Here is a 26,419-nt window from a genome sequence, read left to right as displayed (position 1 = left end):
ATATTTCACCATATTACTTTTTTTTTTTTTTTAACTGTACTTTTGATCAAATAAATGCAGCCTTGGTGAGCATAGGAGACTTCTTTTAAAAAATCTTACCGACCACTGACATCCATTAGCCCTCTTATTTTTAGCTTCTTTTCATTGGCAAAATGTGAATTTAAGGTTTAACCTTCTCACCTTCCCCAGGTATCTCTCTCCTGTGCGGCCGAGCCGTCCACCCCCGTCAACAGAGGCTGAGCCCCCCACACCAGGCACCAAAGCACCCCGTTCAAACTCTCTGAGCCTTTTCTACAAAAAGTGTAGGTTAAACCATAATTTACTTTAACATACAGTGAGATCTAAAAGAGTATTTAAAGCCGTTTTGTTACTTAATACACAAGCTAAAATAGTTTTTCAGATTTTAAGTGTAATTTTAATGGCTGTTTGAGGGATGAGTCCCATAAAGCATGCAAGTATGTTCCATTTGCTCTCCTAAAATCATTCAGGTTTTTTTTTTGTTTGTTTTTTTTGTAGTGTACAGGATGGCCTACCTGCGACTGAAAACGCTGTTCTCGCACCTGCTGACCTCACACCCAGAACTGGAGCCTATAATATGGACCCTGCTTCAGCACACCCTCCAGAATGAGTATGAATTAATGCGAGACAGACATTTAGACCAGGTACTACCAGTTCTTTTTTTCCTAAACATTATAATATGCTGCATTTGCTTTCTTTTAGCTTTAGGGTATATTCAATAAAAAGTTTTAGAAGCTTGACCCGCTCCTCCCTCTGTTCATTGCAGTTGATTATGTCGGCTATGTATGCCATATGCAAGGTGAAGAACGTGGACTTGCGCTTCAAAACTATTGTGACCGCTTATAAAGAGCTGCCCAATACTAATCAGGAGGTGAGAGTCAATCTGTCTTATTCCCTTTTAAATGATTTGTTTCAGATGATCATTCAAGTAATATTAATAATCACACAACAACCCATCTCTCTCTTTAATTTGTCTGGATGTGTCAGACTTTTAAGCGTGTGCTGATCAGAGAGGGTCAGTACGACTCCATCATTGTCTTCTACAATCTGGTCTTCATGCAGAAGCTCAAGACTAACATTCTTCAGTATTCCTCCCCTCGGGTGAGACATGCTACCTTTTACACTTTCATTGAATATTTTTTTTTTGTGTGTTATACTGCCCTCTAGTGGCCTGAAATCATGTTCAATTGAACAAAATGTTTCCTACAACAACTTGTGGTTGACTTGAGGGTGTTTCTGTTTGTCTTCCAGCCGCCGCCCCTGTCTCCCATTCCTCACATCCCCTGCAGCCCCTATAAAAACTCTCCTCTGCGCGTGCCCGGCAGCAATAACGTCTACGTCTCCCCCTTGAAAAGCAGCCGAATGTCCCCTGTGGTCATGACCCCACGGAGCAGGTCAGTGTTCACATCTGTCATTACATTTGGGAGATTGTCTACTAATTTTGGGCACATACAGAATTAAATCTTAATTCAAATCTAACTTCAAAATCTTTGTGGATTTATGTGTGTTGTGTTGTACTAATTGTATCTTTTCTTTCTTTTCTTTGTGGTTTCCTGGACAGAATTCTTATATCTATCGGGGAATCCTTTGGGGTTAGTGATGGAAAGCATTTATTAATCTTTCAAACTATTTTAAATGTGTTAGACTTCATATAAAAAAACTTTCACTTCATCTCAACAGTCTGCAGACAAATTTCAGAAGATCAATCAGATGGTGAGCAGCACTGATTGGTCCCTCAAGAGGAGTCTGGATGGAGGCTCTGCCCCCAAACCCCTGAAGAGATTGCGCTTTGACATGGATGGACAAGATGAAGCTGATGGAAGGTGGGATTTATGTTCTATTCTTCTTCATTTATCTATCCAAGTTTGAATCCAGTGAGTCATTGAGACCCATTTTTATCACTTTCATTTTTAGCAAATCAAGTGGCGAGTCAACGCTGATCCAGAAGCTGGCTGAGATGAGTAAGCATGTTTATCTGAAATGAAAGCTGGATTTCCCCGAACCACAAAGATACTCTGCCGTCACACTTCTACCTGTCAAGACATGGCAGATTTTTTAATGAGTCAAATGGTGGTGTTTACTATAAATTGCAAATCAGGGAGGGCTGTATGACAATCCAGAGTAAACATGAGTAATTATTTATCACAGTAGGAAATTCAGTAAATGGTTATACACTACCATTCAAAAGTTTGGGATGTGTAAGTCTTTTTTTTATTTTTTATAAATATTATTGTTTATAAAAATACAGTAAAAACAGTAATATTGTGAAATATTGTTACAGTTCAAAATAACTATTTTCAGTTTTCTATATTTTAAAATGTAATTTATTCCTGTAATGGCAAAGCTGAATTATTAGCATGTCACATGATCCTTCAAGAAACATTTCCTATTATTTATATTGAAAACATTTGTGCAGCTTAATTTTTTATTTTTTATTTTTTTGGAGAAGCTGTGATACATTTTTTCAGAATTCTCTAATGAAGAGAAAGTTCAGAAGAACAGCATTAAAAATCTTTTGTTAGTCTTTTGATCAAAATCTTACTGACACCAAATTTTTTAATGGTAGTGTGCATTATTTAACCGCAAATGCTCAGTTTAGAGTAATCAAATTAATTAAATGCTTCAGAAATGAATAAAAGCTTATTTATTGGAATTAGCAAACCAAAAGAAAAGTTTGTTCATAAATGAATTTTAAGTCTGGCATCAGTGCAATAAAAGCTTTACATCATGAAAAGTGAACGTAAAAACATTTATAATGATTTTTAAAAAAAAATCAGTTTCAACTAAATGCGATTCTACAATATTCTAAAATATTATTAAGCAGCACAACTATTTTCAACATTAATAATAAGAAGAAATCTTTAATGTGCAGCAAATCAGCATATTAGAATGATTTCTGAAGGATCGTTTCTGATCATTCAGCTTTGCTTTGACAGGAATTACATTTTAAAATATATTCAAAGAGAAAACAGTTTTTAAATTTTAATATTTCACAATGTTACTAATTTTACTGTATTTTTGTTCAAATAAATTCAGTCTTGGTGAGAATAAGAGACATTAAAAAAATCTTACCGACCCCAAAACTTTTGAATGATGGTGTTTCTCTTAAAGGGTTAGTTCACCCAGAAATGAAAATAATGTCATTTATTACTCACCTTCATGTCGTTCTGCACCCATAAGACCTTCATTCATCTTCAGAACACAAATGAAGATATTTTTGTTTAAATCCGATGGCTTAGTGAGGCCTCCATTCACAGCAATGACATTTCCTCTCTCAAGATCCATAAAGGTACTAAAAACATATTTAAAACAGGTCATGCGAGTTCAGTGGTTCTACCTTAATATTATAAAGCGACGAGAATACTTTTTGTTCATCCAAAAAAACAAAATAACGACTTTTCAACAATATAGTGATGGGCTGATTTCAAAACACTGCTTCGGAGCTTTGCGAATCGAGGAGGATGAGGGGGAATCGTTCTCCCGCGGTAGAAATCACGTTCTGGGGGGGCACCGCGATGCGACCGCAAAGGGCACTTTCACTTTTGCGATCAAAGGGGCAGGGGCTCAAGCCCCCCTTGTCTCTTATTACTTTATGGATCTTGAGAGAGGAAATGTCATTGCTGTGAATGCAGGCCTCACTGAGCCATCGGATTTAATCAAAAATATCTTAATTTGTGTTCGAAAATGAATGAAGGTCTTACGGGTGTAGAACGACATGAGGGTGAGTAATAAATGACAGAATTTTCATTTTTGGGTGAACTAACCCTTTAATAATAATTGTGACCCTGGACCACAAAACCAGTCATAAGTCACACGGGTATATTTGTAGCAATAGCCAACAATACATTGTATGGGTCAAAATTATAGATTTTTCTTTTATGCCAAAAATCATTAGGATATTAAGTAAAGATCATGTTCCATTAAGACATTTTGTAAATTTCCTACCGTAAATATATCAAATTTATTTTTGTGCGTGAATATGCGTTGTTAAGGACTTCATTTGGACAACTTTAAGGGCGATTTTCTCAATATTTTGATTTTTTTGTTTTTGTTTTTGTACCCTCAGATTTCAGATTTTCAAATAGTTGTATCTTGGCCAAATATTGTCCTATCCTAACAAACCATATATCAACTGAAAGCTTATATATTCAGATGATATATAAATCTAAATTTTAAAAAATTGCCCCTCATGGGTCCAGGGTCACAATTAAGAATTACAAGCATCCCATATTTTCTAGCTAAATATTCAACAAATAAAATTTATTTTCTATACAGCCTAACTAGATTCAGAATCCTAGCAAACTACCGTAGTCAAAATTTGCAAGTCATTGAGTATAATTTAACATCACGTGAAATGCTATTGTTGCTAAAACGTTTGTTCTCATCTCTTCAGACTCGACACGTACTCGTATGCAGGAACAGAAACTGAAGGAGGAGTCCGTTAAAGAGCATCTAGAGCCCTGAATAAATCCTCTCTGTACTGCCTGAGGAAAACCACTCCACCATGAACAGGAAAGGCTGACATCCCTGGGTTTTTTAAGATACTACATTTTAGACTTCTTTACTTGTTTTAGTAATTAATCCATGCACTGCATTTCCTGAAGTAGCACAGGTCCTTTTCCTGTGTTATTTAATTTTAGTTTGTTTTAAGCATGTGAGTGTCCATGAAGGAGGTTTTATTCTTTATTTTGTAGTTGAATTTGTGGTAGAGGAAATAACATGAAGCGTACCTCCTAACTGATCTACAAACAATAACTGGCGGGATTAGTGTCATGATGATAATTTATTGTTTTGTTTTGTTTTCTGGCTGTTTTTTTATTCCCCTTATTAATTCTAGAGCTGCCTGTTGTTCCTCATTGCTGTACAGGAAAGTGTGATTTACATAGGGTTTAAGATCAAATTTTACAACTATTTCCTTTAATCATGTTTTAGGTAAAGACATCACATCTTTTGCAGATGTGAACCCTGCTTGTGGCCTCTCTCAAAGCATATCTTTGAGGACTCCCTATTTTGAGTGATAAAAGTAAATGGATTTAATTAAATTTGTTGCTGTTTAAGCATTACTGGGTTTTTAGGATGTGATTTGTTGTGTGAGTGGATGTGTGTATGTGTGTGCAGTCCTCTATTTGACCTTTTCATGTTCTTCCTTGGCCGCGTTGTTGTTTTTGCTATTGAATTTTAAGACTGTTTTTCAGCTTTTGTTACTAATATTCAAAAAATTATGTTATACCTCAAATGTTCTTTTTGAAACATTATGTAATGCCTCAAAAGTTTTAACAACTGACTTTGAAAAATTAAGTGTCCTGTTTTTTTTTTTGTTTTTTTTTGTTTTGTTTTTTTTGATTCAAGGAAGGCAGTGGCACCTTTGCCTGCCTCTTGTTACCACAAACTGAGACTGTAGCCATAGCACATGGTGCTAAAATGATAAATCAAACTCTGTTTAGGCAAGTGCCAGCAGATTTATTCCCTGCTGGAATGCTGCTTGTCAGGAAATGGTAAGCTCATAAAAGTCTTGTTAGTGTTATTTGTTTGAAGTTCAGAGAATCATCTCTTTGCAGAGACTTTATTTTTACTCTCAAATAATTTTTGCATCCCTTGTTTCCCAATAATTTATTTCATAGGTGCGTCACTCGTTTTAATTCTTCAGTATGATCATGACTCAAATACTGGAACATGTTTGTACATTCAATGCAGTTCATTTAAATTTCCCCAGCACATAATTTATGGGTTTTAATGTACTGCTGTCGTCACAGACGTTCGTTCACAAAGGCTCTGCTTTGTCAGCAGTGGCTTCTTTTAAAAGGTTATCAGGACATCTTCATCAGAAGTGCTTGTGATCAAAGAGAAAATTTAGGGCAGCACAATTGGGTGGCTCAAATTACATAGTACTAGAGGAACTGAATTAAGGTGGTGGTAAAAATGCACATCTGCATAAGCTGTTGTGGTTTAAAGCTGACATGCGCAAAGCACAATAACCAGTGTTTTAGTGCTTTGCATCTAAATTGCCTTAGTCACTTTACAAATAGGGATAAGCTTAGGACTTTGGACCTTAGATACCTTTCGTGTATATCAGGACATATTATTCAAAACAGCTTTGAAACTAAAGCAATTGAAAGAACTGCCATACTGAACAATGCATATAACAACAAGTGCTGTTATAGTATGGCTGTTGTTCTAAGAGAAGGAAATGAATCAGTCCATTTGAACCGATTAAAGTGATGATGGGGAGGTAGTTCTTGGGACATCCTCCGCCTACTGTGTTTTGTACCTCATACCTCCTCTGGTAGCTGACAATGCTGTGCTGGTTTGGCTAGTGACAAAACTGAGTGCTTTTGAAAGACCTGGTTTCACCACTTCACACTGCAGAAAAGGTAAAGTCTTGCTTTTAAAGTTTGCTGTTAAATGTGCAATAAATGGGTGTCTTTAACTTGCTTTTAAATCACAGTTGTTACTGTTCAAAACTACTATATAAAAGTTTGAGACGTAATTTGATATTAGGATTTCTTTTTAAAAGGCTTGTTACTAAATGGGTATTTAACACAGATTGTTCGTGCTAGAATAGAAAAGCCTGTTTTGTCGTACAGCTTTAGAAAATAGAAGAAAATGAATATGTGTATTGCAAATGTTACATACAGTAAAACTTGCACTAAGAATACAAAGCACTTTCACTCTTAGAAATAAAGGTTTATAAAAGGGGTTTTTGTAGTGATGCAGTAAAAATAGCATTTTGGATTCCTTAAATAACTGTTCAGTGAACGTTTTTTCTTAGTGAAGGATATTTAAAAAATCTGAAGAACCTTTTTCTGCTATAAAGAATGGAATGCAATGGAAAGTTTCCATGGATGTCTTGGAACCATAGATGCCAATAAATAACCTTTATTTTTGGAGTGTACAGTATCATACTAAGCCAAGGTAATACATAGCTTCCCAAAAGGATAGTTCACTCAAAAATGGCTTGCTTGCAAGATATTTTTTACAATGAAAGAAAAAATACAAAAAAATATTATCCTTTGGGAATGACATGAGGGTGATTTTTGGTTGATCTATTCCTTTAAAAACGTTTGTTGTTTGTTTTAAATCACTAAACTTTTATCCAAACCTTGTCATCTTTCTCCAGGGAAGGACATGAATGCGTCTTCTCCAGAGTTCAGGGAAAACGTCTCCTGTTTAGGCTCCAATAACACCGATCACTTCAAACGCCTAGTGTACCCTGCAGCGTACATATTCATTTTTGTCCTGGGACTTGCCGGTCACTCTTTATCTATCTGCGTCTTCTACAGCCAATGGAGGACCCAGAAGAGTTTAACTCCAGTCAGCCTGTTAATGGTGAACCTGTTGGTGTCAGACCTGATGCTGGTGTGCTCTTTGCCCCTCAGGATCACTTACTATGTGCTGAACTCTCAATGGCTGTTTGGTCAAATCGCCTGTCGACTCATCTCGTACGTGTTTTATCTCAACATGTACAGCTCGGTGTATTTCCTAGTTGCCCTAAACATCTTGCGCTACCTGGCACTGGCGCGGCCGTACCTGTACGTACGCATACAGACCCACTACGTCACGGGTATCTTGTGTGGCCTCATTTGGGTCTTGATGGGTTTGGCCTGCAGTCCGCTGTTGTTCACTAACAAAAAAAATCAAAATGAGGTTAGTTCTCGATGCTTGGAGTTGGCAGTGGACAACGTGAACCAGTTGCTCCTTATCAACAACGTTACGTTTCCGGTGGGCTTTGTCGTGCCCTTGGTGGTCATCCTTTTCTGCTCTGTTTTTGTCGCAAAGAATCTTTTGAGGCCTAGTCCTGCGCTCGGTAGGACCAGACCTTGCAGGAAGAAGGCATGCGCTCTGGTCATCATCAGCCTTGGGATCTTTCTGGTGTGCTTTTTACCTTATCACATAGTCCGGACGATCTTCTTATCAGCTGAGAAGCAAGTCAAGATGAATGGATACGGAGACTCATGTGACTTTATTTTGTTAGTCCGTAGGGCTGCCGTCATAGCGCATTGTTTGTGCACTGCTAACAGTTGTCTGGACCCTATTCTTTTCTTCTTCGTTGGGGAAAATTCCAGATCTTTCTTCTCTAAATGGACAGGAGGAAGAAAAAATAGCGCTTTTGCTGCAGGGAGAAACCCAGGGCAGGAAGAGTTACAGGTTTTGCAGAAGTAAATGAAACAAGGCTAAACAGATAACAAAGAAGAGACCAGAAGTGCCTCATTCTGGGTTCTTCATAAATAGATGTACAAAAAGGTCATGTTTTGACTGACAGGCTTTTATGGGCATTTATACTGACGGTGTTTATAGGAATATTCTGGGTTCATTGCAAGTTAAATTTGATTACCACATAAATTAATTTGGACTTGTCCCACTTTTTCTTTTGGGAAAGAAATACAAGTTATAATGAGGCAATGGAAGTAAATTAGGCTAATTTAACAATAATAAATGTTAAAAAAAAATAGGTTTCTCACTGTTCCAGTAGTATAGTCACAGGATGTAAACAATATGCATGTTAACATGATTTTTAGTGTGTGAAAAATACTTATTAACCTTGTCTGCGTAAAGATAAATTGAATGAATAAGACTTCATTGCCATGACACAGCAATGCCATAAATCCTAAACTGACCATAAAAGTTACAGGAACAACTTGACAGCTCGTATAGTTTTTAACAGAAGAATAAAAGTGCTTTATAAAATTAAAACCCTTCAATTCTCCAAAAATTGGCCCCATACTTATACTATAATGGGACATTCAAGTCATGTAAAAAGCATTTGCTCTATAATTACGACTTGCCTACTCGCAAATATGAATTCCCGAGGAGAACTTGAATGTACCTTAACTGCCTCACCATAACCTCTTTTCTTTTTCTTTTTTTTTTTGGTGATAATCAACAGTGTTGGGGTAACGCATTACAAGTAACTTGAGTTACATAGTCAAATTACTTTTTCAAGTAACTAGTAAAGTAACGTTTTACTTTTTCAATTTACAACAAAATATCTAAGTTACTTTTTCACATTTATGGACTGACAGCTCTCCTGTCCCCATGTTTAGAGAAAGTGCAGAGGTGTTGCATGCGCTTTGTAAACATGATAGTTATTGTAGTTCTAGACTAAATTCAAGTCACCTTTATTTATATAGCGCTTTTTATAATGCAGATTGTTTCAAAGCAGCTTTACAGTGATAGAAGGAAACACAATTTTGGCTGTATAGCAGCTCTAGAAGAAAATAGTGTCTTTGTCCAGCTTAAGTAAGTTCAGTATTTATTCATTTCCATTTGTAAAAATCATTAATTATTAATTTAGTTCATTTATCTCAGATCTGGAGAAAACGGTGATGTCATCGTCCAGCTCAGTTCAGTTCGAATACAATGGTGTCGATGCAGGCAGATAAGTAATAATGTTAAATATTAAGTGTAAAATGTTTTTGTGAGATATGAAATAACTGGGCTCCATATTGCCTAATCTGTAGCTGCGGTTGGTGTGAGGCTTTTCTGCTTACAAAGTAAATGTGAATATTTACTCATCTCACTTGCACGAAAACATTCAGTATTTCTCAAAATGAATAAAAACAGTGAAATGCAATAATATAGAAATATAATTAACTATTTTAAATTTCACAAATACACTTTGGTTTTAATCTCACTTTATTAACCAATGTATTTGCTGCTGACCTTCAATGATCTAATTCAAGCATACTAATAAGCAAAAATTACTTTAGATTAGATTTAGAAATAAGAGTGTTAAACCTCCTTCTCCTGTATTCTATCTTCGTTAATCCAGAATGGCAGTACAGCTGAAAGGTTTGTTTGAGCCGTGTCCTCTGTACAGGCATAAACATGCATCTCCTTCAGCCTGAGGCTTATTCATTTCACTTTTGGTGTGAAAGGGCCTTAACATTTGCCAAAAATACAACTTTTTTTTTCTTTTTGTTAAAAAAAACAAACAAGCAAGCCCAGCCCAGGTGAGGAAAAAGTAACGCAAAAGTAATGCAATGCATTACTTTTCACAAAGTAACGCAGTTAGTTACTTTTTAGGGAGTGTAACAATATTGTAATGCATTACTTTTAAAAGTAACTTTCCCCAACACTGATAATCAACATGTCACCAATGATATCGATTAAGCTTAACTTGTATTGAACCAGGTCTATTCCTTCATTTTATTTGAAAATGTATTTATTTAAAGTTGTTGTTTTCCTACTTAACTCCATATTTAATCAAATCAAATTACCGTCTTCCATTGGTTGCTGCTTTGCATCGCTGCTCATTTTCATAAAGTTGAACTTTGCTCAACTTTTTAGCCTTGCCAGTAATCGTTGTTGCTAAAAAAAAAAAAAAAAAAAAATCGCCTGCTTTCTGAAAATGAATTACTCAACTTTTTTTAGTGCAATTCACGGATAGCGTGAACGCCGCCTCAGTATTATGGTGTTGAATGTATCACGCTAATATTTAGGTAGCAGCTGTTACACCCATATAGAGTGTGCATATTTTATGTTTTCAATAATTATTTTCAGTGTCTTAAAATTGTGTTGGTCCTTTACTGTGGTTTCATATCTCTCTGTACATCTTTGGCACGTTTCTTGCACAGACCCATGTTAAAGTCTGTGTGATCAGGAAGCCTAAGTAGGCTACAGCAAGCAAGTATGTGGCTTCCTGCACACACCTGCTTCTTGCAGCTCTCCTTGTCGCCACACTAAAACTGCGCACATTACTCTCTTTAGGTTTACATACTGACACACTTTTTAAAGTTATGTGGTAGATGTCTGCTGTTTATTTGTCATCGGATTCACACGAGGAAGCTGTGTGGTGGATATCAGTTTATATCTTTTTTACATCAGCACATCCTTCCACAGTTCGTTATCATGGCCACAGTGAGTTCATTAGAAATGCGTTTTATATAGATTGCAGTAAAAAGTTCCAGATGCAATCCTTATAGAGACAATATAGGCCTGTATAAAAAGTGGCATGGTAACCGTTTCCACAATGATTGTTTTGTTTATATATCAGCATAGAGCTTGGTCAGTAAAAAAAATACTGCTTCCTCTTTCATTTCATCCATAAATGGAAGTATGTCACTAAACTGATGTTCTCATAAACCCCTCCCATTATGTTACATGCTGAGCAACCTGCATAAGAAACGTCTTCACAGTTTGTGCATCAAAGTCCTGTGAGCTACAGATAAACAGCATTTTGGGGATAGCCTACTATAGGCATGTGCGGACATTTTTGCAATTATACACGCAAGATGTATATATTGCCACCTGGTTTTTAGTCACAAGGGTCTTCTGAGATTTTAAAAGGATTAATACTTTTATCTTCTGAAACATTTGTTCAGTCCGATTAAACATTTATATAAGAAACTAATATGTGAATATTAAACACTGCAACTGAAACAAATATGGCTGCGCCCATGAGGGGGCGACCTGCTCAATGTAAAATAAAACAGCTTTTTCTAGAAGACTGGTGTCTGGAGTCTTAAATACATGAACATCATTTTTGAATCATATTTATAATCATATTTATCAAGTGCTGGTTTTTATGTGTAAAACGTTTTGCAAAACAAGAACAACTGCACTTTGATGTTAACGGCAATTGAAGCACTTACAGCACAGATATTTCATAAGTAGTTTCTGTAATCTGGTAATATACAAGAAACTACAGGCCAGTTCTCTGCAACAGGTCTTCTAGCTGCGCATGGCTCAATCTTTTTACCGTGGAAATGTTGTAAGAGTCAGACCTAAATATAACTAAAGACCACCCTCTTGACTTCTGAGAGCGCGCGCACACTTTGCGCTCATGTGAGGAGAGAGAGCGCGCGCGTCACTTCAGCAAGTGTCACACCAAAACAGCGACAATAAGTTGAGAATACGCCAACAGCGCTGGAAGATGGAGGTATGAAATAATTTACTGTGCTTGCGCTTCTCACTGTTTGTTGTTGCGATTTTTTTTTCTTCAAACTTTTCAAGTTTATTTCCTACGCTGCTCATCACACGTTATCTACTACAGAGTAAACAAAAACTTGTTCTGTTGTATTTCATTCCATGAGATGCCACGAGATGATTCAAGACGTCAAAGCATCAACTTATATATTTATATACAATTATGGATGTCATAGATATAAGTGCACCATGCAGAATTCCGTCTTGATCATACAGTAGGGTTCTTCAAAGCTTGTGTTTTGCATTTTTTATAATTAAATACATTCATTACAAATTATGTAACCAGCTTTTCTGAAAAAATTGAGTAAATATTTGAAATATTAGCATTAATTTTAAAAATGCCTTAATGGTTTGTTCATTTTCTTTAATGACAGCAGCACTAAATCTGCATGAACTACCATGTGTGGCCTGTTATATTGAATCATAAAACTTTACGTTTTGACCCCACTGTACACATATATTACATTATATAGTTTTTTTTTTTAATATTACTTAACACAGTATGTTAGGGTTAAAAATAAGTTATTGCTAGTGCAGATTTTATTTTAAATGCATAATGTTTCTACTACAGACAAATTAATTATGCTTTAAAATTTCTGTAATCTGAAAGCGTGCTGTCTTAGTTAAGAGATAATAAATGGTTAACATTCCACATACTCTCAGCAAGTATTTGTCTGGGTTATATGTGTGTTTAGAGTCAGTGGGTGAAAGATGAATAATAAAGCATAGCTGTGGCTATGTCATTCAGATTTGTCACCCCAAACCTCCATCAATCATAATTACATAAGCTTGTTTGCTGAGGCTGCTCTCATCAGTAGCAGTTTTATTGATGTGTGGGTCTCAATGACTTTTTGAATTGTGTTTTGACCAATGAAACCTATTGCCTTGGCACTGCCTCCGTGTCTCAAGTTAGAAAAAAGTATGACTGGGATGGCAGCAAGCTAACTGACACAGGAAGTGGTGTAACCTCATCCGTGACAGATTAAAATGGCGGGTTTGGATGGTGGACCCACGTGCTTGTGTTTGTCTGCAGATATATGCTTGTGCTTGCAGATTTGAAGGGTTTTTGACCACTGATCTCAGCATATAGTTTGTGATTAATTGAAAGTGGCTGAAGGTTCTAACCACTCATTTTTCCATCTGTGAATATTTTTGAACGACTATTGATGTTTGTTTTTAAAACAACTGGTAAACAAGTGGACAACCATTTATTAAGAGCTTTTGACAACTTGCTGGATAATTTACAATTGGCATTTCTTAGTGCAACTTGTGATTAGATAGATAGATAGATAGACAGATAGATAGACAGATAGATCGATCGATCCTATGCCATGTCCTATGCAGTGTTGCCAACTTAGCAACTTTGTGGCTAGGTTAGCAACTTTTCAGACCACTTTAGCCAAAAACAAAAAAAGTTGTCTATAGCAAGAAATCTAGTGGCTTTTTGGACTGCTGGTTATACTTTTTGTTGTCTGACAAAGTATGTAAATGAGAGCAGTTCATTGGACATTTGGCTATATATTTTATTAAAATGCACAGTATTTGAGAAAGGATTAGGAGAGAAAACTGATGTAAATTGCAGACAGTTGGCGCATTACGTCATGTAGCAACATTTAGCTTTTTGAGCAGGCTTTAGCTACTTTCCATTGAAAATAGCTGGTAAAACTGGTAGCCTCTATATATTACATGCCAATAAAGCTGCCATACATATTTTAGTGGCTTTGTAAATATCACAATAATTAATAGCGATACTACCTTAAAGGATTAGTTCACTTTCAAGTGAAAATTAGCCCAAGCTTCACTCACCCTCAAGCCATTCTAGGTATATATGACTTTCTTTTTTCTGATTTTAATAAATATCCTGAGCTTTATAATGGCAGTGAGCTGAAGAAAGTGCTTCCATCCACATCCATCCATCATAAACGTGTACTCCACACAGCTCCGGGGGGTTAATAAAGGCCTTCTAAAGTGAAGTGATGTGTTTGTGTAAAAAAAAAATATCCATATTTAACAAGTTATGAAGTAAAATATCTAGTTTCCACCAGACCGCCTTCCGTATTTAACGTATGAAGACAATGTAAAACTCTTGGTGTTCAAAAAGCTTACGCTACATCCTGCGCCTTTCGTATTCAACTAACGGAAAAAGTGTAACTGACGCGGCACCAGTTTACTCTTTCTTTGTACGGTGAATACGGAAGGCAGTCTGGTGGAATTTGTTAAATATGTATTTTTTTTCTTTTACACAAACGCATCGCTTCACTTCAGAAGGACTTTATTAACCCCCCGGAGGCGTGTAGAGTACGTTTATGATGGATGGATGTGGATGGAAGCACTTTCTTCCGCTCATACACGTGACCACTGTTCACTGCCATTATAAAGCTCGGATGCGTCAGGATATTTATTCAAATATCTCTGATTGTGTTCATCAGAAAGAAGAAAGTCATATACACCTAGGGTGGCTTGAGGGTGAGTAAAGCTTGGGGTTATTTTCATTTGAAAATGAACTAATCCTTTATTAAAATCTCTGAAGTGATGCCAAATATAAACGCCTAAAAATCTATCAGTTAACATTTACGTTTAAGTCTTTTTCCTAAAAGAAATTAGTATTTGGCTTAATATGTTTGTTAAATTTTAATCAAAATATTTGGATATTGATACTTAATTTATCTTCATGCGAAAACGTGCCTATATACAGTTCTTTTGCAACTTTTGTGTTCATGCAAATGAGTCTTCAACTGGAAACATCTTAGACTTATTGAGTTAAATGTTACTCATCAATATAGCGTGCTGTAATTGGTGCTTTATCATGTTAGCAGATCATGTAGACAGGGTGACAGTGTGGCGTTACACAATATTATAGCATAATTATAAAAAACTAAATTTAATGTACTGCTGGTGCCTCTTGAGAACTGAGCGTATAACACACAAAATTACACGTGGTTTTATTGTGAAGAGACTTTGTGGTCAGGAGAACTGTGTGTTTACTCAGATATGCAGTGGCAAATTGCACAAACATTGAGATAATGTAATGAAGTAATATATTACAAAATAAATAGGCTTCTTATCTCATTTTATGATGATAGTAAACTTTTGCATATTTTCATCCAGAGAAACCATTCTCTGTGAATACAATCTCATCTGAGCCACATTTAAAGATGATTTAATTCCTGCCATCAAAGAATGTATCTTGGCTGATGGCTGCTAGGAGTTAGATTGACTGCATTTCTCTGTCATACTGACTCTCAGAGCACTGTACCCCGTGGACTTCTAAATATTTAAGTTGATTATCTCCTGAATGTCAGCTATGTGAGCATGCGGGCCAGTGTCAGTCCCACCTCGGCAGCTGTTAGGGCGACGGCCCTCTCTTGTCTAAGCTGTACGCAACCACACAGTTTACTCATAGTAGATGACACAGAGATTTGGAGAAGGGAAATGTTATTGCAACATGACATTAACTGACTACAACAAGTGTCCTCCTCAAAAGACTTGTATATTTTGTTTGTTATTTGTACTGAAGAGGATGTTAAAGGATTAGTTCAATTTAAAAAGAAAATTACCCCAAGATTTTCTCACCCTAAAGCTATCCTAGGTGTATATGACTTTCTTCTTTCTGATGAACACAATCAGAGTTATATTAATAAATATCCTGACGCATCCAAGCTTTATAATGGCAGTGAACGGGACCAACGAGTATGAAGCTCAAGAAAGTGCATCCATCCATCATAAACATACTCCACACGGCTCCAGGGGGTTAATAAAGGCCTTCTAAAGCGAAGCGATGCATCTGTGTAAGAAAAATATTAATATTTAACAAGTTATAAAGTAAAATATCTAGCTTCTGCCAGACCGCCTTCCGTATTTGAACTTATGAAGAAAGCGTAACTGACGTTTACGCTTTTTTCGTAAGTTGAATACGGAAGGTGTAGGACGTAGCATAAGCATTTTGAACTGCGGTCTGGCGGAAGCTAGATATTTTACTTTATAACTCTTACACAAATGCATTATTTTGCTTTAGAAGGCCTTTATTAACCGCCCCGGAGCCGTGTGGAGTATGTTTATAATGGATGGAAGCACTTTCTTGAGCTTCAATTTTCCTGTTCACTGCCATTATAAAGCTTGGATGCGTCAGGATAATTATTAATATAACTCCGATTGTGTTCATCAGAAAGAAGAAAGTTATATACACCTAGGATAGCTTTAGGGCAAGTAAAGCTTGGGGTAATTTTCATTTTAAAGTGAATTAATCCTTTAAGGAAAATGATCATTCATTACCACCTAAAGAACTTACTGAACTTTGTGCTTGGAGACTGTGAGAGCATATGGGTGTGAACTTGTCCCAGCCACCCTTCAAAATTCAGGGACATGACTTCATTTGGAATATTAGCAAATGATGTAAATGCTCAGTGCAGCTGTCGTAAGGACACAACGACCATTTCTTTTCAATTGCATGTTTCATAAAAGTGTTGTTTGGTCCATAGTGGTGTCACTGTAATGGCCATTCCAGCTAAGCAGACCTTATAGATATCAGATAATGGCAAGTGGAGGCAGGTTGTCCTGTCGCAGGATGTGGATGTCGGTGCCGCTGTAGATGGAGTCATTACATATTCCTGGAACACTGTGTGATTGATTCAAGACCTGGACCCTGATGGGATATTGGTGTGAGGTGGAGTCCATCATCATAACTCACTGACTCACACCAGAGTGTTTCGCGAAAGCTCGACTTTTCCAACACACCTTCCACTCCAGATATTCTGAGCCAGAACATGAGGTCATAGTACTGGGGAACTTCTGGCTAGAGATCACTCTAGAAGTACGTGATTGTCCTTGATCTCTGTTGCATTTTGTGAAGAAATGGTGGCTTAGGCATACTCTACACACAAATGTGTGGTATTTTTGTACATAAAATGCATTACTGTGGCAGTAACAATCCTCAAATGTCAGTGCCATTTAAAGTGTCATTATTCAGGTAGCTAGCTGTACACATATAGACATTTTAGCTAACTTTAACCAAAGAGGTCAAGGTAGGCTAGTTAGCATGACCCAGCTATCCCAAGCTGGAGGATCTTTTTCTATTGACTGCCATTTAAAAGTGGCATTTTTTATTTTTTGCAAGGAACATAAATTGTAAATATTTCAACAAAGTAGATTTTTGCAAGTAATCAAATTTGTATTTTATTTAATTATTTTTACTTTATTTTCTGAAAGGGGTAGTTCTTTCTTGCATTCTGACATGTTTTGAAAAGCAGTTTATGCAGGTAAAAACGTCCGTGATCATGGCATTCTGTAGAGCATGTTTTGGGCCTAAGATGGAAAGGCTCTGTCTTTTCCTTCCTGTGGATCCTCTCTCAATAGGGAACATGTTTCAGTGTAAATTGAATCATGGCTGCTTCCTCATGTTCTTCAACTCTCTAACATACAACAGATTCTTTGTGGGACACAAATAAGATTCTGTTTTCCACTGCCTGGGTTACAATCAGCGTTGTGTGTACTGGTAGACTTCTAAAATGGGGAGGGTGTTTGAGTTTGCTTTTGGGGTTTTTAAGTCTAATGAAGTTAATGTTTCAGACCAGTAACATTTGATGTTTTCATAGTTTCCGGGTCAAAGGCAGATGAAACACCACGTAGATGCAAAACAATGCTTATAATAATCAAATGTAGGTGTGGCTATATTAGTATAGTATTTATAAAAACCAGGTTACATTATAGGCTCACTACTGTTTAAATGTTTGGGGTCGGTAAGATTAGGTTAGGTCACCCAAAAATTCATGTCATTAATTACCCTCATGTCATTCCAAAACTCTTGTGTGTTCACGAGAGCAGACTGTTGCGTGAATGGCGTTGGACATTAATATTTTGTAAATAAAGTGGTGAAAAAATGTTTGTTTGTTTGTTTTTGCTTCATAAAATTGAGGTTCAACCACTGGAGTCACATGGATTACTTTTACAATGTCTTTACTTTCTTTCTGGGGCTTGAAAGTGGTAGTTGCATAGGCTGTCAATGGAGAGACAGAAATCTCTTATTTTCTCATCCAATTTTTTTACTCCCTTTCTGCCTCTTCAAAAACACCCTTTCACAGTGTGGCTGAAACAGTTGAAGAGGAAACGCAGACGAAATACCCCAGAGTCCCTGTTACTTAGATGGTTTTTTACACATAACTGCTCTTACACTCATGATTGCCTCATGTTTAATGAGCTGATTCCTGCTTCATCACGAGCATGCCTCTGTTTCAGAGATAGGCTTATGCTGAATTGATTACATTTGTGCTGTTTGTTGCGTTGTTTACATGCTGTGTGTCATCTGACTGTTGCCAACTGTTGTAAAGGAAGGTTTTTGTTGCTTACACAGTGTTTATTAAAGTAGAAAAAGTGTTGGAGAAACTATGAGTGACGATTGCAACAGTGATGACATGTTCAGGGGTCATCTTTGCAGGTGTGTGTGTGTTAAATGTGTGCAAAGGCACAGCTGGGAGGCACGCACAGATTCAGACACACATATGCTGTAAATCTCACCACCCACTGGGTCTCAAGGGAAAAAGCTGCCCGCACCCTGCCTTAAATGAGTAGTAATAAGCTCAACGCCCTGCACTTGACATGTAAGATACACGCTGCATGCATTAAGCTGTTCAAAAGTAAAGACCACACCATTTGTGATTCATTTTCATGTTTTAAGTCCTTGCTCTCTAAAATATTCCCACAAAGTAAAGCAGAAATACATGCTAACAATGGCAGATTATGTATGTATTTGCATAATATCTACTGTAATATCACTTTTACTTGCTGAATCTTCAAATATGTGATTGTAGAGGGGAACTGGATCAAGAAATCAGTGTTTCATCAGTTGTTGTTTAAAATAGCATGCATGCTCTTACGTTGCATTTCAGGCATGGGAGCTTCTCTCTGGGAGCGGTTTCGGTCTCTGGGGCAGGTCCTCATCATCTTGCCATGTTGTTTTTGGCAGTTAGCATAAAATTGTTAATTTGTCAGTGACACTAAGAATTTCAGTGAATGTTTCTTGGGGGTCACGCTGGAGAACACTTTCTCAGGCTGGGTTCTGCAGTGAACTGTGTGGCAAAATAAATGTGTAGCTGCATGAAATGGGCTAAACTGCTTGTATCTGTTTTTTTTATGAGTAATATTTAGTTTTCCTGTAACAGAATGCTGGAAAAAAAACAGAATATCAAAGTTTGAGGGATGCACTAATACATCAGTGAATCCTAAACATGCCTAGATTTAAAATAGCAACAAGAATTTTCACAGAACAAGCTTTTTTTTCTCTCCATCTTGGGCACTAAATAGGGCAAATGATGTCATGATGAGCTGGAATGCTTTTATCTTAAAGAGGACTGGATCTAGTGGAGCTGGAACACATGGGCAGCAGACACAGGCATGACTGAGAGAAGCACAGGCAGAAAGAGGTTGGGGAAAAGAGGCCCTTCTAAACGCTTCAAGTTGCCAGGTGTCTTATTCTGCCATTTTAAGCAGGGGCGTCATGTACCTATTTTGATTTTATAAGGGCTACCAGGCTCACTTAGGGTGTGTTCACACTTGGCAGGTTTAGTTTGATTAAAGCAAACTCTGCTTTTCTCACCAAACCAAAGCAAACTGAGCTCTACTTTTTCAGTGGATCCCGATCCACTTCCAAACAAACTCAACTGAAATATGAACCCAACACAGATCAAAGACATCTAAACGAACCAAAACAGGACGTAATGTCACAAGATGTGACCCTAAAAAAGGACAGAATGTTCAAGGTTCCTCTTGTCATAGTCACGTTGTTGCCCATTACAGTTCAGTACAGGCGTCAAAACCGTGTCTCCTTGCAGCAGATCTTAGTTTGTGTGCAACGGAGGAATTCCTAAGGCTGTTTCGACTCAAATTTTATAAGCTCTTTGTGAGTTCTTAGCTAGTAAAAATACATATGAAACAGCACCGTTGTGAGTATGGTATAAAAGTTGCATTTAAAATCAACTTTGCTCAAAAATTTTTCAAATGGAAACAACGCTTCTGCTCAAGCACCCTTCCTGTTTTTGACTTTTCTTATATGTATCAGCTCAGTTTAAGTTGCCACATCATTGTATAACCAACATCCTGTAAGGTATAGACTGCATGCAGCTTATGGTGGGTTCCCACAAAGCTCAGTGACTAAACGCCTTGATGGCAAACAGTTGTCTGAGTCCATAGACATTGCCTCACACTAAAAATACCACATATTCTGCTATCACTCTCTACAAGGCAAGCTAGTTTCCCTTCACTGATAGTGAGAGTGCTAATGGTCGTGATGGAAGCCTGTGGATGCAAGAGCCTGAGACGGGGATGATAACAGCGGGCTGAAGTCATACCCGACCGAGCCTGTGTGTCCCCCTGAGGATTGTTGCATAGCTCAGAAAGCTCTTTCTTAACGATTCCTTTTGAAATACACCCTTTTCATCACTTCGCTCTAATGAGTGCTCACGACTCTCGTGGTTTCCTGTGGTGAAAAACAAGACTTTTCTCAGCCTTCTCTGTGATAAGTCAGTATTACAGAATTTGTACTTTTTACTAGAAAATTGAAAAGTAAAAGCTGGACTAACATCCTCAAATTGGAGGTGTTGCCTTGGACTTTGCAATATTGTGTGTTCTCCTACATTTTAAGAAACTTTGTTATAGATATAAAAGTGGGTGGAGCTTTCACAACTAAATACATTAAATTTTGAAGTGCTTTGCCATGGATTGTAATGACATGGTTCAATATTACAGATAATAAATCAAAAAGAAGGGGACATTCTCATTCATACACTAACATTTTTGTATTTCAGGAGCATTCTGTTGTTAAAAAGCGCTCTGTGGCTGAACTAGCTGGAAAATTCAATTGTCCAATCCCCCATACTACAGATGCTGAAGTGGTGAGGTTTCATATTGTATGATCACATCCTCTCAGCTTTTGCACTTCAAATTCCCAGTGTGTCTCATCCCCTTTTTCTGGGCGTTTACAACGTTTGGACTTTATCAAAGTCATCTATTTTTCTGCTATTGCTTAGTTTCATTTTGTCTGCAGTTTTCCTGCTTTTTCCTACTTTGAAATTTCCTTAAAAAACAGTTAACCCTTAGTGTTGGCAAAAAGATAAGAGAAGACGTGAATCAATCTTCCCAAAAGACAAAATCAGAAGAAACAAAACCCACAAATGATAATAATAAATGACATTAACATTAAAATATGTGAGGTTAATTATTCAAAGCAAAAGAATAGGAACTTATATTAAAATCTTTTCAAGATAGCATAACAGTACTTATGTACTTAAGTCAAGAATGTATGATTTTGTAGACCTGTTACCTGATACCCTATTTGTACATTTAAATGGAAAATACAGGGGAAAATCTCTAGGTTAGTTCTTCCCCTGTCCCCTATATTTTAGACAAGGAAACAAATTTCCCTTTCATTCTTTGGAACAATTCAGTGTATTTTTGGATTTGTGCCACCCAGATATTTTTCCCTATAAATGTGTGACTCTTGTCTTAATGTTAAGACTTAATGTAAACCCTAATGTACTGCTTGGCAAAGTGTCATTCTATCACTCAAGAAACAGACACCGAAGCAAGGCGTACTTAAGCACAGATATTAATAAGAGTGATCGTTATGCAATGCAGAAATACAACGCTGCATGCCTGTGCAGATGACAGATGGGTTATCTTGCTTTTACCGCTATCTTCCTGCTTTTTCCCCTTTTAAGCGCTGTTGCTCACTTTGGTTACATTTCTCAAACATTTCCTCATTCTAAACTATCAAATACTATATACAATAGTGTTTTTTTATTTTTTGTTATTTTTTGTCCCTCAAATTAAATTATTTTCATTTGTTTTTATTTATTTTATTTTAAAATAATGTGCATTTTTATTTATTCATTTTTATTCATTTTATTTTTTAAATATTAAATATTTTAAATCATTTTTATTCATTTCTATGTAGTTTTTTTAATGAATATTATAGTTTTATTTATATTTAGTTTTTAATATATAGAAGTATTTAAAAAAAATTCATTCACTTCTATTTTTGTATTTATTTTTTATTTAACTCTTATTAGTAGAGTATAAGTAGACCGTATGTCTGCTTAATATCTGATAACGCTTTATTTTGATGGTCCCCAACAGACATTCTACTGACTATAATATCTTTGTAACTACATGTCACCTTATTCTACTAACCTTAACAGTCTACTAATACTACTGTAATGATAGTTAGTTGACATGTAGTGCAATGTTACTTATAGTCAACAGATTGTCTAAAGGGTAAAATAAAGCGTAATCTTACATTATTGATAACTAGAATTCTGTGGAAGTATTTTGGTGGTAAGGTATGCAGTGTGGTCGTACATGTTTAAGCATGTGGATCTGAGCTCTTCATTTGTTCCAGAACAAGCCTGTGAGAAGGAGACCCCCACGCACGCTCCCGCTTCCTGCTAATAATGATGCTGGTCAAGGCCAAGATGAGGTGAGTTTATCAGGGAGTTATTTGAATGAATTCATTTATGTTCATTAAAATATTATCCTTAGTTAAATGCATATAGAATTTTTGTTTATAACTATTATGTTTTGTGGCAATGATGGAGAGTTTCAAAGCTATTTCATTATATCCAGTCCTAACATAAATCATCAGTACTGATCCTGAATAGTTTTTACATTTATGTAACTAATTTTTTTATCCATTCAGAAAGGAGCTGAAACAGCATCACCTAGGAAGAACAGAAACTCTGCCCTTATTGAGAAACTGCAGGTTTGTTGTTAATCTTATACAGCAGTGTTTTATACAGCAGCGTTTCCCTCTAGTGGACAGAGGTCAGTATTGCTTTTGAAGAGCCATATCGGAAGTAATTTTCTATCTCATTTCACACAGGCCAACCTTGCGCTTTCTCCCACGGGGCCGCTGCCCTTCTCAAAGAACCCAGGGGTGTTGAAGTTACCGATGCCATCCTTCTCCCCCGGCTCTCCCAGCAGCCCCTCTAGTCCTCCTGTAACTGTCACGCCCAAACAAGAGGAAACTCCTGCCAGCTTTGAGAATCCCTCGGAGGGACCTGTTCTCAAAAGCATCATTAAGGTTTGAGGCTTTATATCATTTCATTTATCAATGAATTAAAACCATAGACAGTAAAAAAAAAAGCTGGACGAAAAGATGTATGAGAAAATTGAAGCCAAAATATCCCAGAAGGGGCATGGAGCCGCAGTATCAAGTTCCCGCCCAAACTCCCGCTCCCACAGACTTAATCACAAGCACAGCTGTCGATCATGATGTTACGCCATGATTTTATGAGCTTTTTTTTCTTGTGAGGTATAATACTGTAATTTCTTTCTTACTTTGCAATCTAACGGTTACCTTTCTTAAATGAGACCACAGCGAGGACGTACGCGTCCGACAAATGGGACCTCCAGAGGATGCAGCCTCCAAAAGGAGACGCAGCTATAGCATCAAATAGCTAGGTTTATAGGTTTAAGAGATTTAATCGATAGAAACTCAAAATATTATGTTATCTGAACCACATTAATTATTTACGTTGATTTGAAAAAAGAAAAAATAACAATAACAAAAAATGATAATAATAATAATAATAATTCCTTACATTTATATAGCGCTTTTCTGAGTACTCAAAGTGCTTTACATACGGAAGGGGGAATCTCCTCAACCACCACCAATGTGCAGCATCCACCTGGATGCCATATTGCACCAGAACGCCCACCACACACCAGCTTATTGGTAGAGAGGAGACAGAGTGATGAAGCCAATCAGTATATGGGGATGATTAGGAGGCCATGATGGACAGAGGCCAGTGGGCAAATTTGGCCAGGATGTCAGGGTAACGCCCCTACTCTTTTCGAAGGACATCCTGGGATTTTTAATGACCACAGAGAGTCAGGACCTCGGTTTTCCGAAGGATGAGACGTTGCTTTTTTTTGACAGTATAGTGTCCCCTCACTATACTGGGGTGTTAGGACCCACACAGACCACAGGGTGAGCACCCCCTGCTGGCCTCACTAACACCTCTTCCAGCAGCAACCTAGTTTTTCCAGGTGGTCTCCCATCCAGGTACTAACCAGGCTCAGCCCTGCTTAACTTCAGTGGGCAACCAGTCTTTGGGCTACAGGGTGATATGGCTGCTGATAACAAATAATGAAAATAATTTTTTACAGTGTACCTAAAATGACAGAAACCTTCTTTGAAAAAAAGAAAAAAAATTAAGTCTAATTGAATTTTTTTAGTTTGGCTGGCGTCCCACTCGATTACATGGAGAGGGCGGGGTTTATGACCTATACTGCAGCCAGCCACCAGGGGGCGATCGAAATGCTTTGGCTTCACTTTTCAGGACATGTGCGGCACACTTGATAAAACCAATAAAATCGGTGCAGTATTTTAATTCAAATGGTTTTTTTTTTAATCTGCACAGAGTAGAGCTCGACATTCCATCAAGCGACGCCCACCGTCTCGCCGACACAGGAAGTCTAGTGCGGATGAAGAGGTGGATAAAACAGCCTCAGACACCCTTGAACACACAACTCCAAATGGGCACGAAGGAGATGTGTTTGAAGAACAGAAGCCGTCACTAGACACAGAATCTCTCTCCTCTAAAGAACAGATTGAGCAGGAAACCAAATCGACAGATTCAGAGAAGGCGGAACCAGAGGAAAAAGTGGAGACTGTGACTTCAGAAAAGAAAGAGGCAGAAGAGAAGACAGAACAAGAAGAAGAGAAGACAGAACAAAAAGAAGAGAAGACAGAACAAGAAGAAGAGAAGACAGAACAAAAAGAAGAGAAGACAGAACAAGAAGAAGAGAAGACAGAACAAAAAGAAGAGAAGACAGAACAAGAAGAAGAAAAGACCGAACAAGAAGAAGAAAAGACAGAACAAGAAGAAGAGAAGACAGAACAAGAGTTAAAGGAAGAGAAAAGTGAGGCTGAACCACAGCTGGCTAACAGTACAGAAGAAACACATGAAGAGCCAGTCACAGAAACTCATGGAAAACCACAAGCAGAACCTGACACAACAGATGAGAAAGAAGAGGAACAGAAAGAAGATGAAGTAAACCATTAGAACCAGGTGAGTGGGTGCTTTATGTGGACAAACTTGGACAAACCCAGCAGTTGGGTTAAATGTTTGCCCAACATCCTGGGCAGTTTTACCTCAACTCAACTAATGTTTAAAAATTACTGTATTGCTTGCTTAAAATGAACCCAAAGTAAGTAACATTTATTAAATTGCTTATAAATAAATGTTCACCTTTTGATTATTATTGTTGCCTCTAGTAATTATGTGTTTGATTTTTAATTTCCAACCTATTTTTGGTTCATTTAAGCCATCCATAATCATTTTTAAACAATAGTTGGGTTAAATAAAACTACCCAGCACATTTGGCAAATTAAACCCAACCGCTGGGTTAAAACAACCCAATCGCTGAGTTTGTCCATTTTCAACCCAACTTGGGTTGTTTTTAACCCAGCATTTTTTAGAGTGAAGGATAATGCCACACTGACATATCTATGTTCACCACAAGTTATATGCACAGACTTATTGTTTCATTTTATCTAATTTCTATTTTGCAGGGATTTAAAGTCTCTAAATTGAGAAAAAGGTCAAATCAACTGGCTCACACCGAAGAACTCCCTAAAACTCACTGCTTAACCAAAGCAAAGACATTAGGAGAAGATGAAATAATGTGAATAACTTGGTATTAGACTTGTAGTCTATGCCAAACATTTGAGTCGTTTGAATGTGGAAGTGAAGCCTTCAGATGCAGAGAACAACAGTATTTTCCCTCCTGGACAGTTGATATTTTGATAATACCTCTGTTCTGAGCCGCTTGAATGAATTTACACATAAAGGTTGGTTTGAGATATACTTTTTGTATAGAATTATTTGTCTCCACTAAAGGACATATTTTTTATTCTGTTTGTGTTGTTACACTGTAAAAAAAAGAATTGTTGGTTTAACTTAGAAAAGTAAGTTACCTGGTTGCCTTAAAATTTTGAGTTTGTCGAAATTAAAAACAAAAAAGTTAATACAATGAAGGCGACTGATTTAATCAACAGAAACTCAAAATATTATGTTATCTGAACAACATTAATTATTTAAGTTGATTTAACAGAAGAAAAAATGTTGTGATAAATCATGAAAATAATTTTTACAGTGTAGCTGTATTTCTATCAAAAGTATGAATAGTTGATCTTGTGATTTTGAGAAATTAAAAATGGAAATATGAAAAATAAAACCGCCTTTCATTGGGAAATACTGTTTTCTTGTTGTACTGTTGCGTGTCAAACAAATACTGCAATTTAACATGTACTTTTAATAGTATAAGTAAGAATCATTAAGATGAAACATTTTGGTTCTAGAAGCCTCACCTGAGATTGTAACTCAGGGCTAGTCCCGTTCTGCCCAAGATTTTGATATATTCCACTATTTTGCTTTCCTCATTAATGGCCAAAATATTCAAATACACACTGATAACTAGTTAT

The 26,419-nt window shown here is 36.9% G+C and overlaps 3 protein-coding genes across 4 annotated transcripts in view; all 3 read left to right on the top strand.

The window, feature by feature from the left end:
- Window positions 1-5,081, top strand: part of rb1 (retinoblastoma 1) — a 37,074-nt gene extending 31,993 nt beyond the window's left edge. Inside the window, exons 19-27 of the mRNA XM_051876843.1 lie at window positions 190-302; window positions 517-662; window positions 785-889; window positions 1,006-1,119; window positions 1,270-1,412; window positions 1,580-1,610; window positions 1,699-1,841; window positions 1,933-1,979; window positions 4,412-5,081. Coding sequence (XP_051732803.1) covers window positions 190-302; window positions 517-662; window positions 785-889; window positions 1,006-1,119; window positions 1,270-1,412; window positions 1,580-1,610; window positions 1,699-1,841; window positions 1,933-1,979; window positions 4,412-4,482 — 913 coding nt within the window. The 3' untranslated portion in view covers window positions 4,483-5,081. The remainder of the gene's footprint in view (window positions 1-189; window positions 303-516; window positions 663-784; window positions 890-1,005; window positions 1,120-1,269; window positions 1,413-1,579; window positions 1,611-1,698; window positions 1,842-1,932; window positions 1,980-4,411) is intronic.
- A 379-nt stretch (window positions 5,082-5,460) lies between these two features.
- cysltr2a (cysteinyl leukotriene receptor 2a) lies at window positions 5,461-11,462 on the top strand. Its single transcript, XM_051876863.1, has 2 exons — window positions 5,461-6,389; window positions 7,136-11,462. The coding sequence occupies exon 2, from the start codon at window positions 7,144-7,146 to the stop codon at window positions 8,176-8,178; it is 1,035 nt and encodes a 344-aa protein (XP_051732823.1). The 5' UTR covers window positions 5,461-6,389; window positions 7,136-7,143; the 3' UTR covers window positions 8,179-11,462.
- Window positions 11,463-11,656: 194 nt separating this feature from the next.
- dub (duboraya) lies at window positions 11,657-26,190 on the top strand. 2 transcript variants are annotated; one of them, XM_051876860.1, is made up of 7 exons: window positions 11,657-11,896; window positions 20,739-20,825; window positions 22,331-22,408; window positions 22,628-22,690; window positions 22,811-23,011; window positions 24,354-25,004; window positions 25,508-26,190. In XM_051876860.1, the coding sequence occupies exons 1-6, from the start codon at window positions 11,891-11,893 to the stop codon at window positions 24,996-24,998; spliced, it is 1,080 nt and encodes a 359-aa protein (XP_051732820.1). In that variant the 5' UTR covers window positions 11,657-11,890; the 3' UTR covers window positions 24,999-25,004; window positions 25,508-26,190. The 2 variants fall into 2 exon arrangements, with proteins under 2 accessions (XP_051732820.1, XP_051732821.1); XM_051876861.1 differs by lacking the exon at window positions 20,739-20,825 and having other exon boundaries at window positions 11,826-11,896.
- The last annotated feature ends 229 nt before the right edge of the window (window positions 26,191-26,419 follow it).

Source organism: Ctenopharyngodon idella, chromosome 21, assembly GCF_019924925.1.
Source record: "Ctenopharyngodon idella isolate HZGC_01 chromosome 21, HZGC01, whole genome shotgun sequence".
Taxonomy (NCBI): domain Eukaryota; kingdom Metazoa; phylum Chordata; class Actinopteri; order Cypriniformes; family Xenocyprididae; genus Ctenopharyngodon; species Ctenopharyngodon idella.
Note: the sequence above shows the minus strand (reverse complement) of the source record. Positions and strands in the feature narration are given on the sequence as shown.